Below are 16,874 nucleotides of genomic sequence, written 5' to 3'. Positions count from 1 at the left end.
AGCACATTGTGAAATCTAAAAAAAAATGCAATGGTCAAGATGTACATTAATGAATAACAAACTATTCATCAAGTGCGGTGATCGGATCAAATACTTATTTTGCATTTATTCTTTGGCCTCTCCTTGTGAGCCTCTCACCCGATAACGTCGTCGAACTTGACCTTTGACCGCGGGGGCAAAGTTCTGACATACCACCTATAACGATGTATAGGCCTATAGCATATTGAGCATGGGCAGGAGAGCATTCACGTTAAGAAGACTTGTCATTATCGTCTCAATATTCTCTGCCAAACTAAGGCTGTACAATTCTGTTGAGCTGCTGTTACAAAATTTAAAACCCCAGAATTGTGCCCTAGTTTCGGGAAGAAGTAACACGTAGGTAAGAAGAATTACTTATTAATTCAAATGAAACCCAGGAAATGCGAACTTCTTCCCATGTCTATGTCACTTCCTAGTACTAGCAGGTGCATTTTCCTACACATTAAAATGCAATGTGAGAAAGTATCGTAAATCCACCATCCATTATACCTACTTCGGTAGATTTTTCACTTTTGAATGTGTTACTTGATTTTAGTAGAAAGGAAATCCAGGGGAAAAATAATGAAATTCATGAAAATTCAAATATCACTAATATATATGTATATATATATATATATATATACAATGAAAATTTGATTTCTTTTCCGGGGGGCTGGCGCCCTACCCCCATTCCTCCTGTGTGCGCTAGTGGTTACCATGGGCATGATGGGTGAATAGAATGCCATCATAATGTAATGAAAGTCTATTTGATTTGAATCAACAGACGCAAAAGTATACCTCAGACCAGTTTGCTGTAACCGACATTTCATTTCCATTTGGATCAATAGGTTCATGACTTTCTGATTGCACAATAGTTGTAGAATTGCATGAGATGTTGCACCCCCTTTATATTATCCACTATCTATCTTATTTATGTATTCATTTCATTTTTATTTTCACTTTTAGAACTGGGAGAAAATGAGAAGCATAACAACGAACGGCGACTACTACAAGAAAATCTTTCAACTCTTCTGTCGAAAATGCAGAAAAACAGAAGTAGATAGAGCCTGGGCAGAACAAGTCTTTCCTAGACTCGTCATTGATAAAATGCAATCGAAAATTCTGAATAAATCTGGCAATGCATTGTTCTCACTCGGTATAGGTAGCGGAACGGGTGAGTTAATGTACTGGTGCATTTTTAACATTAAATCTGTCGAGCCAAAAGTGGGACCCGACCCCCATGATGTTGGTCGTTTTATGCATGCAAACCACCACGTATTTTGCTGACGACGCAATCTACAAGATTGTATAATTTTAGTAAATTTACCAAAAAATTAAATTCATAAGGAACTGATTATGCTATGATTATGCTATAATTCCATCAAACTGACACACCAAAAGTGTCAAGTGCTCTTTAAGGAGAAAAAAAGTGGGGGGACGCATGATATTCTTTGTAGGCCCTAATGCATTTACTATTCTTTATTTATTTCTGATGTATTTCTTACTTTTCGACATTCTACTACCCCCTTTAAGAATATTATTTTGTTGTTGATATTCTATTATATGATTGTTTCTAATTAGGGATCTCTCGTCAATATCATGATCGACTTGAGATTGATTTTATTCACCAATAAAACACAAATATATATAAAAGACTTTTCGATATTCAGAATTTTTATAAAATGAAAATTCTACCATCATATTTGATCACAATTAGCATGTAATGATATCAATACAATTATTACAAGTAACAACAATAACAATTCTGTTTGTAGGTGAATTTGAAAGTTCGCTGCTCCGGCAAATCTCGATGCGTTACAAACGCATCCATCATACCGTTGTTGAACCAGTGAAATCTTTCATCGAGCGTTACCAATCTCTTCTTTTAACGGAAGATGCGGTCAAAGGTATAGTTCCGAAGTTTTTCCCTCTTTAAGTCCATGCTACTGCTACCAACACTACTACTACTACAACCACCACCACCACCAATATATATATATATAATAGTAGTATTACCTACTTCTTCTTTTCCGTTTTCTTCTTCTTCTTATATTCCTCCGCCTCCTCCTCCCCCTTCTTCTTATTCGTCACTATTTATTTCCCTACACAACTGTAATTACTTATTCATCGATCTAAATTGCCACAAAAGGATCTGTCGATTATCATTCTTATATTTTACTATAAAATTCGCCATATTCTTCGGTGTCACAATTTCACGTTACTATTACTTACATTATTGCTTGCTCTTTTATTCTATTGTTTACAAGTTTACTTTAATTCCAATTGAGTGACGGCAGCAATTAAATAGTGGAGGGAAGGGGACAAGAGGAGTGAAAAAGAGAAAAAAAAATGAGATAAAGGGCGGACTACCTTACAATCTTTTCATAATTTTTCAAAATTTCTGGTTAGCAAGGGGGGTTATACCACATGCCCCCCCCCCCCCCCTGGTGCCGCCGATCTCTGCATAAATTTCTCTTTTTCTCTCCAGATATTCAGTTTGACTGGAAGGAGCAGACGATGCAGACGTTTCAGAAAGATCGTGAAGAACAGAAAGGGGGCAAGCAGCCAAACAACTTTCATTTCATCAGCGCGGTGCATTCATTGTATTACGCCAGTGACATGGAAGACACTATACGATTCTTTTATGACTTACTCGATGACGGGGGCGTGTTGATGATAGCCGTCACAACTGGTAAACTATATACAATCAAGAATTTTGATTGTTGTTGCATATTATTTAATTGCAAATAATTATCTAATAAACCATGCAGGCACCAAAATATATTGACCCCGCCAATAATAATGAAAAGAAGATCTCGAAAACAACCCGAAAATGATATGAGGGGAAAACAATATGTAGGATCCGGTTTCATGATTTGCTAAAAAAAAACATCAACATTTTCCATAACAAACTTGCTATCAGCCATTCAAATCGAGCTTTAAACTCTTATTGCAAATTTGATATTATAACAAGCTTTATGAAATATACCCGGCCAGATAGATAAGAAATAAAGAGAATAAAATAAGAAGTAAAAATGCAAAACAAAAATAGAAATAGGGACAGGCAAATTGACACTTAGCTAGGTCCAAAGTCATACAATACAGTCCCTATAAAAAAATTGCCACGACCAAATCGAATAAGTCGATCATATTACCATTAACCATTTCGAACAAAAAAAATACGACATGGACGTATATTGTATTAAACTTCATTGCCATTGTGCAATATGCCGTAATACCTATTCTTGGTATTTTTGGGGTTTAAATAATGTTTATAGCATTATCGTTTTAATCTTTCCCTCCGCTGTATTGATTTTTACTGTTTGATTTGATTTGATTTATTTTATTTCCACATTTCAAAACAAAAACAAAGAATATACAAGTATAATATTTTTTTCAATATTACATAATAGGCAAATATTTTTTAAACATAATGAATAATGCACATAAATCATTATAAAATATCAATTGTACTGTGAAATTATATCTATATATACATTTTCTTTAATTACTGAACATATATATATAGAAATGTGGGAGACCTCCATCTTAAGCTTGGAGCTTGAAAGTGATGGAGGCCATTATACATTTATATTTACTTTCTTTCAGACCAATCCAGCAACACGAAATTCATCAAAAATTTCCCGGTCATTATCGAACACAACCCTCACATCACAGTTGTGAACAGCTCCGACGTTGAACGATCGTTAAAGACCCTTGGTCTCCCCTACGACGTCCATGCGCAGTCATCATCGGCCGACATCAGCTCCGTCTTCGACGAGTCATCTGCCGAGGGCAATTACACACTGCACCTGCGCAGCTCTGTGATGACGTCATCTCTTATTTGAAATCACCGGAATGTTGCCACCTAGCAGATGACGGGACTGTTCAATTTATGAACCCATGGAAAACATTTGTTATCCAGAACGCTAATTGATTAAAAAACAAACGACATGCCCTACTCATAATTTATTATAAAAAAATTACTGATTTATTTTTAAGCCACCGGGTATTCTTGAATACTGCCTATATAGGCCTAAGTGACCTTACCTGTAAAAAAACGTCGAATGTTAGACATGATACCCCGACCTTTGACTCAAATGGCAAACGGCTTCGATGGATTTCTTTTATTGTAAACAGTGGCGTAACTACGGGGGGGCATGGGGGGGGCACGTGCCCCCCCCATCGGCTGGCCAAAAAAAAAAAAAAAAAAAAAAAAAAAACGGGGAAAAGGAGAAAAAGAGGGAGAAAGGAAGAGAAACGTAGTGGGGAAAGAAGAAATTATGTTCATTATAAATGTTATATTATATGATAATCATGTTATATTACATAAGAAGCATTTTTTCATAACTTTATGAAACATTATTTGCTCAGGGCCTATGTCTATATTGTTCCTGGTGCTCGCAGAGACTTTTAAACGAGATATATAATCCTGTTGTACTAAAACCCCCGTTTTCAAATCAATATACTGTACACCAAATATATTTCCTCGTAATTCGAGTTATTATTATTTTGTGTAGTGACACATTTGCTTCTTTTTCATGACTACTTAAAGTGATTGCCCTATTTAAGGTCTTAGTATAAAACATTTCCTGTCCGTGCTAACGTTCGTATTAGTTGATTGGTGAGATGTCTGCTCTTCATGAATTCCTAAAATCAGTCCTTAAAATGTCAATTTTTCTGATCTCAATATCAAAAATGTTCAGCTCACGCTTCGCGCTCGCATCATTTGGTTAGTGTAATACGTACGGTCTTAGTGAATTCATGCAAACAAGCCTTAGAATGCTCCTCTTCAGGTCTGAATTTTCTACATTTTCAGCTCGCGCTTCGCGGTCGCATTTGATTAGTTAGATGGGTATGACAATCATGATTACCATGTCTACAAAAAGTGCTAAATTTGTTTAGATGTAATTCTAACAAAATCAGCAAAGGATGGTACTAGCATTAGATGACTATGCTGAAATATGTATACTCTTAATGGATTCCTAAAATATATTCCCTGTTTGGGGTCAATATATAAAAAAATTTCAGCTCGCGCTTCGCGCTCGCATTGTTTGTCTAGCGAGGCAGGTACATATCATGATTACAAAAAAAAAATGCTTATAATGTCCCTTTTTAGGTCTGAATATAAAAAATTTTCAGCTCGCGCTTCGCGCTCGCATTTTTTAATCAGTGAGATACATATCCGTTTAATGGCACTGCATGTCCTTAAAATGTCTCTATTAGGTCAGTATACCTGGCTACTGAGCGCGCTTCGCGCGCTCCCTAACTGACTCGAAATTTTTGCTGGTGCCCCCCCCCCCCCCAATGCCGTGGCCCACGGTACGCCACTGATTGTAAACTTTGCGACATATTTTGGTCAGTAATATCCGATGACATTGTACAAAATTTGTAAAGTGTGCGACAGATATCGTTGGATTGGTTATTCACCCATTTCTCCCTTTATTGCTAGCTTTATTTAATTTCTTTACGTCTGTTTAGCTCGCCAGTCTATGCTAGTCTGCTGGGCAAACCCTTCACTCGAGTTAAGGGTCTGAATGTGCAGCCTACTCATGCCTTGTGTACTGAAGGCTCTCTCGCTCAGGAACAGCAAGTTTTTTATGTGCTAGTCTTTGCGTGGAGGCACACTTATTGATCAAAGTTCCAATCAGGGTCTGTGCCTGCAGTCTATGCTGGGGTGGAATGCCATATCCCCCACCCCCCCCCCCCTCACGGCCAGTCCTTATAGCTACCCAATGAGGGCGGATTATAATTTGCTGGCCCCTGAATTGTGAAAATAAGAACTGTATATCCGAGTGGAGCCGCGGCCAACTCGCTGCCCATTTCTTCAACATCGGCTCCTGATATTGTCGACCAGAAAATGATTGTGATGACTTCACATTCAATGACGTGGTGAGACATATTATGTAATACTTTTGGAACATATACACTGGATTACATAACAGTTCCAGGCGTAGTTCCAATGAAATGAATGAGGAGGTTTTGGGGGATTTGCCGAAAAAGAACTAGTATGTTATTGAAGTATCTATATTTGATAACACGCCCCCTGCCCCTCCCACTAATTGTTTTTACTGTAATCGCGTATAGATTGTATGTGCGGAAGCGTTGTGGTTTAGTGGTTCTGACTCTGGCCTTGTAAATAAAGGGTTGTGTGTTCGAGTCCAACCGGGAGGCATAGCGTCTTTAATTCATCACCTACGTTAAACGCTCGGTACCATGTAGAATGCGAAAGCATATGTGGTACAGGCATGCCTAGAAAATTGAGACTCAGCTTGGAAACTCTTGTTGGAATCCTCCCCGGGGAGTGGGGAAAGTACATACATTATATGTGCAAGCAAGCAATAATTCGATGACGCCGCCGTAATTAATTGTCAAGCTCTTGGAGACGTCGCTCCGTTCCGTGTTTATAAGTGCTACATAAACACGAATCCCATTGCTATATTTTGTTTGTCCATCTATCGATGTATCTACATGAATACACACACACAAACGACCTCCCATCCTCACACATACACACCCCACACATATATAAACGGATAATGATAAAGGATATGATTTTAAAAAAAAACCCGCTAGAAAGAACAGTTTCACATCGTGTGATCACAAGGTGGACTATGTGAAAATATTATTCACACTATTACAATGCTCAAATTCAACAGTGTGGAGATATTTCACATTGTGGACACCTCGACAATCTTTGTTCACAGCGTGTTCACATGGTCGACTGTATGTGAATATGTGATTCACACTGTCGAAATGCTCCAATTTAACAGTGTGAAGGTGATTTCACACTGTGGCACACACTGTGGGGCACTGTGTTCTGTCTAGTAGGGATGTGTGTACGGAGTGAAGGTGTGTTGAAATGCTCAAATTTAACAATGTGAAGGTGATTTCACACTGTGGCACACACTGTGGGGCACTGTGTTCTGTCTAGTAGGGATGTGTGTACGGAGTGAAGGTGTGTTGAAATGCTCAAATTTAACAATGTGAAGGTGATTTCACACTGTGGCACACACTGTGGGGCACTGTGTTCTGTCTAGTAGGGATGTGTGTATGGAGTGAAAGTGTGTTGAAATGCTCAAATTCAAATTAACAGTGTGAAGGTGATTTCACATTGTGTTTCACTCTGTGAACACACTGTGGCACACAAAGGGTTTATTCCAGTAGGACATAGGGATATCTATCAATCGATCCACTGTTATTTCATGATTCATTAATGTCATGCGAATATTCACGTCCATGCCAGGTGCATTGACCTCTAGCCTAATTAACAGGAAACGATCCAACATCGTTTCAAGGCGGAAATCTTTCTCATTGAATTGTGTGGTACATCAAGTATGAATAGCATGCGTGCATGGCACTGATCAGTCAATAAATTCAAACATTCAAAACGAAGGAATCAGAAAAAAAAATGTATTTTATTATCATTATTTTTCAATAAAATTTAGACCTATCTAATCTTAGCGGTTAAATGGATTTTTAACAGTAATATATAGAATAAATGTTGGTGCTCTTATAGTGTTGATTGTTATAGGGTACGTTCTCATTAAAATGTGAATATTTATGCCCGCTAACAATAATTATTTATATACTTGTTTTCAGCTTATCGAACAAAAAACACACCTATCAATCAAACGAATATTTCTTTGTTTGCTGTAATAATTTCAGAATGTATTTTGTCATCATTGTTTTATCATTGAAGGAGAAATTCAACCTACCGAAAAACTGGTTAAGAAAAAAAAACATTTAGAAAGCATAGTGAAGATTCAGCGAAAGGATTGCAGGATATAATGACGTTATACATTCCCCTATTTGTCATGAGATAATAAAAATTTATTTCCCATTTCTTTTCATTTGAAAATGATTTTCCTGTGTAATCAATTTATCGTCAGATCCCATGGGATAGAATTTTTATTACATGGCATGATGGGGAGTGACGTCACAAGATATACATACAAAAGATTCATTAATATGCTTCCCTCATTAATCTGAATTGATCAAATCCAAGTTGACTCTTGGGTAGACTTTCTCCAATTAATAGGCCTGACTTTTCCTCTTACTTTTGGAGCGTCGTGGTCTAGTGGTTATGACTCTCGTCTTTCAGTCAGAGGGACGTGGGTTCGAATCCCAGGCATGGTTTGTGTGTAAGAAACCCATATTGTGCTACAATCAGCCCAGGAACCCGGAAGGATTAATTCCTTGGATTTCATTTAGCAGCTGGAGCTAGGGCCGGAGTAATATACTGTAAAGTGCGTCATTCATTAGGCAACTAGATAATCGGCGCCTCATAAATGCTGTATTATCATCATTACTTCAACAGTTTAATCAACATTGTGTACAACAAAAGGCACGAATGGATAAAGAAGTCTATTCAAATTGAGGCTAAAGACATTCAAGACAAAAGAATCAAATATTAACAATCATGTCAGTTTGGTCATCATTGCATACATATTGTACTTTCATTTGTGGAAGTTTTTTTTCAATAATGTTTACATACATTATGTACATCAAATATTATTTTACATCTATTTTTTCCCCATGAAAAACTGCGAATAGATTTTTAGAGCGCCCCCTCGCCACCTGCGCGTCTTTCCATTATCAATTCAATTCAATTCAATTTATTTATTATTTTCCATTAAAAAACAACAAAATATGTACATTTGAAATACACATGTATATACAAAAATAGATCAAATACATAAGCATAGTAAATTAATATTGTAAGTGATAGAAATAAATGGAAAATGGAACACCTGTAGAAAGCTTTCTTAAAAAGCTTGTAAATGGCAGGAGTCCAAAAGTTAACAGAATACAAATATAATAATGATAACAATATTAGATGGCGCATGTATTTGGATTCAACGTCTTGTCCCCATATCCCCACCCCCCTATCCCCACCTACCGCCTGTCCCACCCCCCCCCCCTACCCCCATCTCTCTCTCAGGTAGAATTCAAAATTAATATAGGCTAAAATCTAAATTTAAATAAAATTAATATGACAACAAATAAACTTTAAGATTTTTTTTGAAAGTATTCAAAAAGACATTCTCCGTAATCGAAGTTGGTAATGAGTTCCATACTGTGGACCCTGTATATCTAACTGTTTTTTGCATATACTGCTTATCAATATTCCAGATATGTAATTTTTTACTATCAGATTCATTGTTTATTGAAACAGATAATATTAACATAGCAAATTCTATGTGCACGTGGCCTAATGTCTGCCTCATTTACGAGAAAGATCGCCCCCAATATTCCATTCATTTATACATATCATTTTCTTTAAAACTCTCATCCTCGATGGTTGTTCTGGAGAGGTGGGTGCAGATATAGCGTCTACGGAGGCGTTGGCTAGATGAGACAAATGCCCTATTTGCAATGAGAAGTGTTGTCATTCTTAGTTTGTCAGAAAAGTATTAGTCTTTTTAGTTATGTTCTTTTCATCTACATTTTCAATATTCCAATCGTCATGGTTGGGGTAAATTAAAAAATAAATATAAAAATAGTCAGATGTTTCCATACCTCTTTATTTTAAAGGAATTCCTGGATACCCCCTATGCATGATTAATATCTGTTTACCTCAATAATCAATCTGTTTCGTCACAATTTGTTATCCTGGTGAACCTTCATGGAGGTCATTAATCAGTGATTTCACTGCATGACAAATTTACTGTAAGCGAACAAGTTGCTCCGATTTCAGAAGCTTAGCCAAATGTCCGATTAATGATCATCAACTGATGAAACAAACCCTTCAAGGACGTCTAGCTAGCTTTCTTGCGTCAATTTTTATGAGAAAGCTTTTGACGTATCAGTTTCGACGTACACAGGGAATGTAAAAAAAAAGACTAAAACAACGTTATTTTAACTATCAACAGGTTATACGGTATATCCGTTGGTTCCACGCATGGTCACCGATCCTCGGCGGGGGGGGGGGGGGGGGGGGGTCCCTCGGATTTAGAAGTTTTTACAGCAGCCATTGGGTGAGATTCATCTCATCCCCACCCCTGTCCTCTAGAACAATGCCATAAATTTGCCGCACATGGTTCCATACACCGCTTTCACTGACCAGTAACACCACACTGCAAGTGTTCCACATATATGCACAATCTCAATGTCGGCTATGAATTGACGTTACGACATAACTCTTGTTCATCATAAGTTGGTATTTCAAGCATTTCGACGTATCCCTCGGTCCTGAGGAATCCCGTTGCGGCCTCCTGTCTGTTCTTCTGGGACATTATGGCGGCTCCAACCCCGAGTGATGCAATAAGCGCTACCAGAGCAACTCCAAGGGCAGCTACCGCCAATGTCGTCGAGCTCCTAAAATGCCAGTGATTATCCTGGGCTGATTTCCTGTATGGATCACCAACAGAAGGCCCATAATGATCCGGTATGATCCGTTTGATTGGGTTAAGACGATTAGCCGCGTCAGCCGGAGTTCCGACAGCGTTATTCGCGGCTGACGCTGCGTCGCTTGGCTGTTGACTCTCTTCGCTTTCTGCACTGGTCGACGTGGAACTGCCAACTGACGCCCCGTTCTGTGATTGTACACTCTGATCAGCTGTGCCTAGGTCGGCGGCGTTTTGGTTTAACGGAATTCTGAATTCTTTCACCACCATGCGTAAAGGCCGGTGTGCTGCCAGGGTTGTCCCCATTGACCCTAGATAAAGATGAAAATGTGAATTAAGTTTATTGTTAGTAAAAAAAAGAAGAAGAACAAGAATAACTAGCCAATGGGAAGTTAGCACCCAATCGGATAATGAGAGTATTTGTGACGGCAAATGTGGAAGACTACAAGGAGGGGGGAGGAGGAGAAGGGTACATAATCTAGAGAATTCCTTATTTGATGTAGTAGAAATTTTGTTAATCTGTGAGATTGATGAAGTTGAAATAAGGGAGGCACCATAGTATTCAAATGCCCCCAATCTGTGCTTTACTTATATTTGTAATCTTTTAATGAAAAAAAATAAACGTACACTGCTAATAGAAAATAGAAAATATCTGTATAAATTCCGTTCTGTAGTAGTAGTAGTAGTAGTAGTAGTAAAATGGTATTTATTGGCAAAAACAACACATCGCAGCCCAAAGGCTGAATTACATGAAGTTTACAATTGTAATGTTACAAATTTGATTACACATTATTTTCACCATTCAATTACATAATAATATGAAATAACTACATCTTAAGACTAAGTACAACTTTTAACAGACTAACGGTTGAAAGAATGGCATAAAGAAAGAGAGCAAGAGAGATAGAAACATAGAAATGAAGGAGAGGGATGAAATATATGGGATAAGAGAAAGGAAAACAGGGAGAGAGTAAGAGAGGGAGAGATGTTTAGAAAAGGATAAATCATGGGGGGAGAAGTGGGAATGAAAAGGCTTGAATGAGTTGACAGAAAGAAGAGATGGGAAGAAAGATACAAAGTGGGAATAGGTAAGACAACAAAAGACAGAAAAAGCTTAACAGAGAAAGAACAGTAAGCTTGGTGATCGGAGAAAGGTAAGGGAAATGAAAGAAAGAAACGAAGAAGAAATTGAAGCATACATGTGTGTAGGAAAACGAAATATACCAAAAGAAAAGTAATAATTGCATTTCATATAATATGTAAAACTATAACTGGTTTATTGTTATGGTTCTTTATAAGTCCAGTTTTACACAGCAATTAAGCACACACAAAAATCATTAATGAAAAAATTGTTAAAACTTGTTTGTTTAGAATCTAAACTTATCAGTTGATAAACAACTCAATTTTATATGATTTTGTTTTACTGTGAATGGGGATAGCCTAGAAGGCTTATTAGACCTAATTATAATGGTGACATCATAATTCTTCCTACTTATTTCGCTAAAAAAACCTTTTCTTGTATTTACTACGTACGTTTCCCCCTTCTATCCCTAAAGAAAATCATGGGGTGAGTTTGAAAGGAGCTGCAATAGTAGCCTATTATAGTGCGACCCCGTTGATAGTCAACTAATAGTGACGGAGCTGCCCCCAATCGAATGCATGAAACAACTTGAACAGATCATAGAATTCAATTGCCTAAGACTGAAAGAAAAGAAGAGAAACAAAATCAAAACTTACCGATGACGCAAACAAGCAAGAATAAATGCCGCGATGATGCATAAATCTCCATCATATTCTACATGTATATTGGTAAGTCAAAGGTGATTCGGGATCATTTAAGAAGTTTGACTATTTAATGGTCAATACACAATAATCGTGGGAAAATCCGTTAATCCAACTGCTCTCGGCGGGACAGAAAAACTATCTACAAAATCATGGTACAATCATACTTGCCCTGTTAGAGTTTCAGTGAGCAATTTAACATGTATTGGGATTAGAATTAAGGTGGGAACAAATGGATAATTACCGATCACGAATTTTTGGACATTTTCCGAGTGACAAAAAGTAAAAGAAAACAAAACTTTCAACCTGCTTTGACCGTGGTGACCTTTCAGAATATAAATGTCATTGGGACGGCTAAATCACTGACATCTTTGACTCAACCCCTTTATTTACCACTATTTCCTCTTATAATTAAGTTGTACATTTCAAAGTTGGCAAGATATTACGTATTGTGCATTGATGATCAGACAGCCAAGTTGTACACTTGTTGAGTACAATGGACATGCGTGTCTGCCTGTCCTTCGAGCACTTGTGACATGAGCAATAGGTCTTTAAATTAGTGGATTGTTAAATATGAGTGTTATAAGAATAAAATGTCTAAACGATCGTTATTTTCAAGAGCTTCGAAAGTGATAAACTTGAAAAGATCAGAGCTCGGTGTTATCTACATGTATAGCCTCTGTGAATCGTGGTTTTATTTTTTGATATCTCATCAAAGAGTACATTGGCACTTCAAACCATTTTTTTTGGGGGGGGGGGTAGAGTAATGAGGACGTAAGAAACTGGCAGTTGTGTATTAAAAATAAATAATACATTGAACAGTTTAAAAACAGGATCATTCACAAATTCCAATTACAAATCGGTCTCGATCGCTCCAACTCTCTTTCTACACCTTTCTCAACCATTTTTATCTTAATATGATCGATACGCCATAAAAAGTTCGTCCTAAAAAGTACTAACTTAGGAAAACATGAAAAGAGAAAACCCTTACAAACTGAAGGGACGCTTTCGTTAAGTTCGCAATTAGTAAGCACACTCTGGCAAAAAGTTTGAAATCAATTGAGGATGTGATTAATCAAAGAGACAAACCGGGGAGGGGTATCTAAGCCCCCCCCCCCTCCACCAAAATAGTGTCGCCCCTTGATGACGTGCGATCCCAAGAGTCTAGTTCAGTATTGATAAAATGAAGGGACTATATAGAGAGATCGAAGAGCTACTATTTCTGGATCACCAGCCCCCCCCCCCCCTCATAAACCATCACCATGTTCACACAGCTCTTATCACATTGTGGGGGCGATTGAAAGCTATTCTAATAACTTTATGGTCAAAATAAGTTTTGAGAAAGCAGTGTCTTATTTCTGCATTTGATTAAGTTCAGCCAGTTTATTTTCATTTTCACTGTTGTGTTTATATTGTGGTATAGTTAAATGATCATTGAATGTCGGACGCACAAGTTGCCACTTGAAAGCGTTTATGACATGAAGGCGTCAATAACGTAGGCCTATGCCTATTTCGAGTACATTTTTTTTTTATAATAATATTGCACTTTATGGACTTTTTACTATTTTTTTTCAAATCAGGCTTACATGGCAAGTCGGGAAGCTGTTTGCACGTGACGTCACAAAATTACAATTTATTAAAATCCACGTCTCTCTTTTTCGCCGATCCTTCCTTGGTAACTGCTTTATCTTAAAAGATTCCCGAATTAATAACAGCAAAAATATTAATAATGATAATGACAATAATAGTAAAGATAACAATAATGATGATGATAATATCAATAATAGTAATAATGACAATAATGATAATAATGGTAATAATAATACAAAGATAAATAATATATTAAGCGCGCTATTTTGGCCTTTCAATACTTTTTTTGCAGTATTTGCGATTTAAAATGTTTGTTGGCTCCCACAGTTTACATATGCGACTATTTATCTCGGATTATTGACAGCTTATCGATATAGGTGTATATATACTTTATCTTGCTGGAAGCAAATGTAGCAGCATCGATTTGTTTTTATGTTCAACGACCTATAACGATATACAATTAATGGTAATTTATACAATGTATTTTTTCCCGGAGTTTATTTGGTTTCATACAAAAGGGATTGAAAAGTCTTCAATTAGTTTAACTGATCTAATATTACCAATGCTTTTAATACGAAAGTGAAAGTACTTAGTGAATAGACTATTAACGCTCCTGATAATAAAGTTGTAAGCACAACAATCTAGACGATAAGGATCATCTCAGTAAAATTTAGGGGTTAGTTTTTTCTTTCTTTTCCGGATGAGAAAGTTGCTATCATATTCACATACATATTAAGTCTCTTTTGCTTTGTGGTTTTCTCTTTTTTTTTCCTGAATTAAATTAACGTTTTACCCATCATAATGTAATTATAATAGGCCCACCAGTTTTCATAAGCATATAGTACCGAAAGTAAAGAAATAAAATGAAATTTCGATTCCAGTTTAATTATATTTTTCGTGAACACAACGAATACTGCGGTTTCAATAAATTGCACATAATCGTTAGTTTTTTAAATAACTTCTTCCTTTCTTAAGCCACATTCAGATTTCACTTCCATAGTGCTTTGTGCAGGTTATACAAAGGTCATACACTCATAGTGAAAAACTTATGTTACTTTCAGTGCGTAATGAAATAATTTATTAACATTTCCTCGAAATTCAAAGCAAGTTCATTTCCTTTCTATCAGCATTGAGATCATAAACATTTCATGGGTGAAAGTTTCACTTGTTTAAAGATTTTTCAACAACCTGGTGCCAGTCACGTAATTTTGAATGTGTGTCCGGGATGTGTGTTTAGTATTTTGGTGACATCATAATAGCTGTGACCATGGACCTATTTCGTAATAGGTCCATGCTGTGACCCACTCATCTATTTCTCTTTCATTCTTTCTGTCTCTGTTTCTCTCAGTGGCACAACTGAGACAAAATTAAAGTAAGGGGTGTGACGGGGGGGGGGGGTGAGGGGAGATGGGTTTTGAACTGTGCATGCACTCTCTCTATAAACTATAAGCGAGCGAGTGGAGCGCTTTTGGCAAGTAATTTGACTAAAAGTTAAAAGTTAGACTTATTCATTTTATGTATTTGTTCATGTTTTATTACAAAATCGATAAAATCAGTGGAGGGTAGTCCGGTTCAGTTAAAAAAAATGCTTTACAAAGGAGCTCTCCACGAAAAAAAAACATAAGCATGATGAAATAAATAACAGTACATAAACATGGTAAATGCATAGAACAGAAAATGAATATTATGAAATAAATAACATAACATAATAAAAACTGAAAACATAAACCATAATTTAAGTGCAGCTGCAAGTGGTATAACTGGACCTGGTTGTAAAGTTAGAGCATGTTAGTGAAAGTTTTGCAGAGTTTTTTTTTAAGTTATTTAGGGACTTAGAGTTTTGTAAGGACTATGATAATTAATTCAATATAACGTTTGCAGTGAATGAGAAAGATATGTTTTGTATTTAGATTTAGGGTATGGTATTTGTAGACTTAACTCATAGAGGTGGATAACTTTTAACTACATTTCCATATATAGAATACCAGATTTTTTCATCTTAGGATACGATTTTCACCCCCCAAAAAGAAGGAAAGAAATTGTTTTTTTAGGGAGGGGTGTCATACATAATCATGGTTGTATGTAGAAATTCCATATAGGGGGGGGGGCATAAAAATTATTGGAAAATGAGAGAGCAAGGCGAAAAAGTTAGTGATCAGGTTGATTTTTCATTTTATAAAGATCAAAATTAAGGATTTGGTATACGCTTTAATGAGGGAATTTCCATTTTACAAGTTTAGGTTAAAATGGACTTGGGATGATGGGGGGTTAACGGCGACCGGCACAGAGGAGAGAGAAAAAAACTCGTATCTTTATTTGCAAAAAATAGGACACACTATAGCAATTTATTTTATCCGAAACAACCACCTGCGAAACAAGCGAGACCGACTCTGTATTGGACTATCTGTTTTATGAAACATCAATTGCATAATGTAATTTCCCTAAATGTGATGTGTGCTATTTACCAACAACTATTTTATTTTTCTTATTGTGATATACAACATTTCTGTGGAATACATTTTACAAATGTTGGCTTACACCACTTTGTGATATATTGCGCAGATAGCCTATTTGTCATTGTACTTGATTGTACAGTTTGTGTATAATATGGATTTAAAGTTTTAATCTGAATCTGAGTACAGCTCGGAGTCATTTCGGTGTATCTCCCCCTGGCCTAGCCCCCTCACCCATCCCCCACATGTCTATCAATCTATCTATTTCTCCCCCTCTCTCTCTCCCTCAAAGCTTACAATCTATTTTACCATGCATTAATTTTACCTAAAAGGATATAGGCCTACGTGTGCTAAAATCGCATTTGATCAATTCGAAAGGATTAACATGTTTAAGGGAAATTCCCTCGACTGTCAAGAGTAACCATGGCCTGATCGTGGTCCCACATGATTTGAAACAACATACGTTTAAAAATGAAGAATTCCACTGCGCTTTTAGGTTCAGTAACCATGGTAACACCAACGAAACCAATTCCAAACAGATCACGTACATTGTCATTGGAAAAAGCGCAATCGGTTTAAATCGGATAGAATCCTTTTTCGCATGGTGTGGCGGTGTCTCGATACTTAAACTTCTAAAATACAAGAAGGAAATGAAATGGAAAGTCACGTGACAGATATATGA

General features: G+C 36.7%; 2 protein-coding genes across 2 annotated transcripts; one reads left to right on the top strand and one right to left on the bottom strand.

Annotated features, from left to right (window-relative positions):
• The first annotated feature begins 215 nt into the window (after positions 1 to 215).
• Positions 216 to 4,526, top strand: LOC129259581 (histamine N-methyltransferase-like). The gene is made up of 5 exons (XM_064098910.1): positions 216 to 379; positions 985 to 1,192; positions 1,794 to 1,925; positions 2,507 to 2,710; positions 3,628 to 4,526. Exons 2-5 carry the CDS (start codon positions 997 to 999, stop codon positions 3,864 to 3,866), a joined length of 771 nt encoding a protein of 256 aa, XP_063954980.1. The 5' UTR covers positions 216 to 379; positions 985 to 996; the 3' UTR covers positions 3,867 to 4,526.
• A 5,466-nt stretch (positions 4,527 to 9,992) lies between these two features.
• On the bottom strand, positions 9,993 to 12,281 carry LOC129258462 (uncharacterized). Its single transcript, XM_054896730.2, has 2 exons — positions 12,105 to 12,281; positions 9,993 to 10,678 (listed from the first exon to the last, which is right to left on the bottom strand). The coding sequence occupies exons 1-2, from the start codon at positions 12,157 to 12,159 to the stop codon at positions 10,137 to 10,139; spliced, it is 597 nt and encodes a 198-aa protein (XP_054752705.2). The 5' UTR covers positions 12,160 to 12,281; the 3' UTR covers positions 9,993 to 10,136.
• Positions 12,282 to 16,874: the final 4,593 nt, after the last annotated feature.

The sequence above is a fragment of the Lytechinus pictus genome, chromosome 4 (assembly GCF_037042905.1).
Source record: "Lytechinus pictus isolate F3 Inbred chromosome 4, Lp3.0, whole genome shotgun sequence".
NCBI classification, from domain to species: domain Eukaryota; kingdom Metazoa; phylum Echinodermata; class Echinoidea; order Temnopleuroida; family Toxopneustidae; genus Lytechinus; species Lytechinus pictus.
Note: the sequence above shows the minus strand (reverse complement) of the source record. Positions and strands in the feature narration are given on the sequence as shown.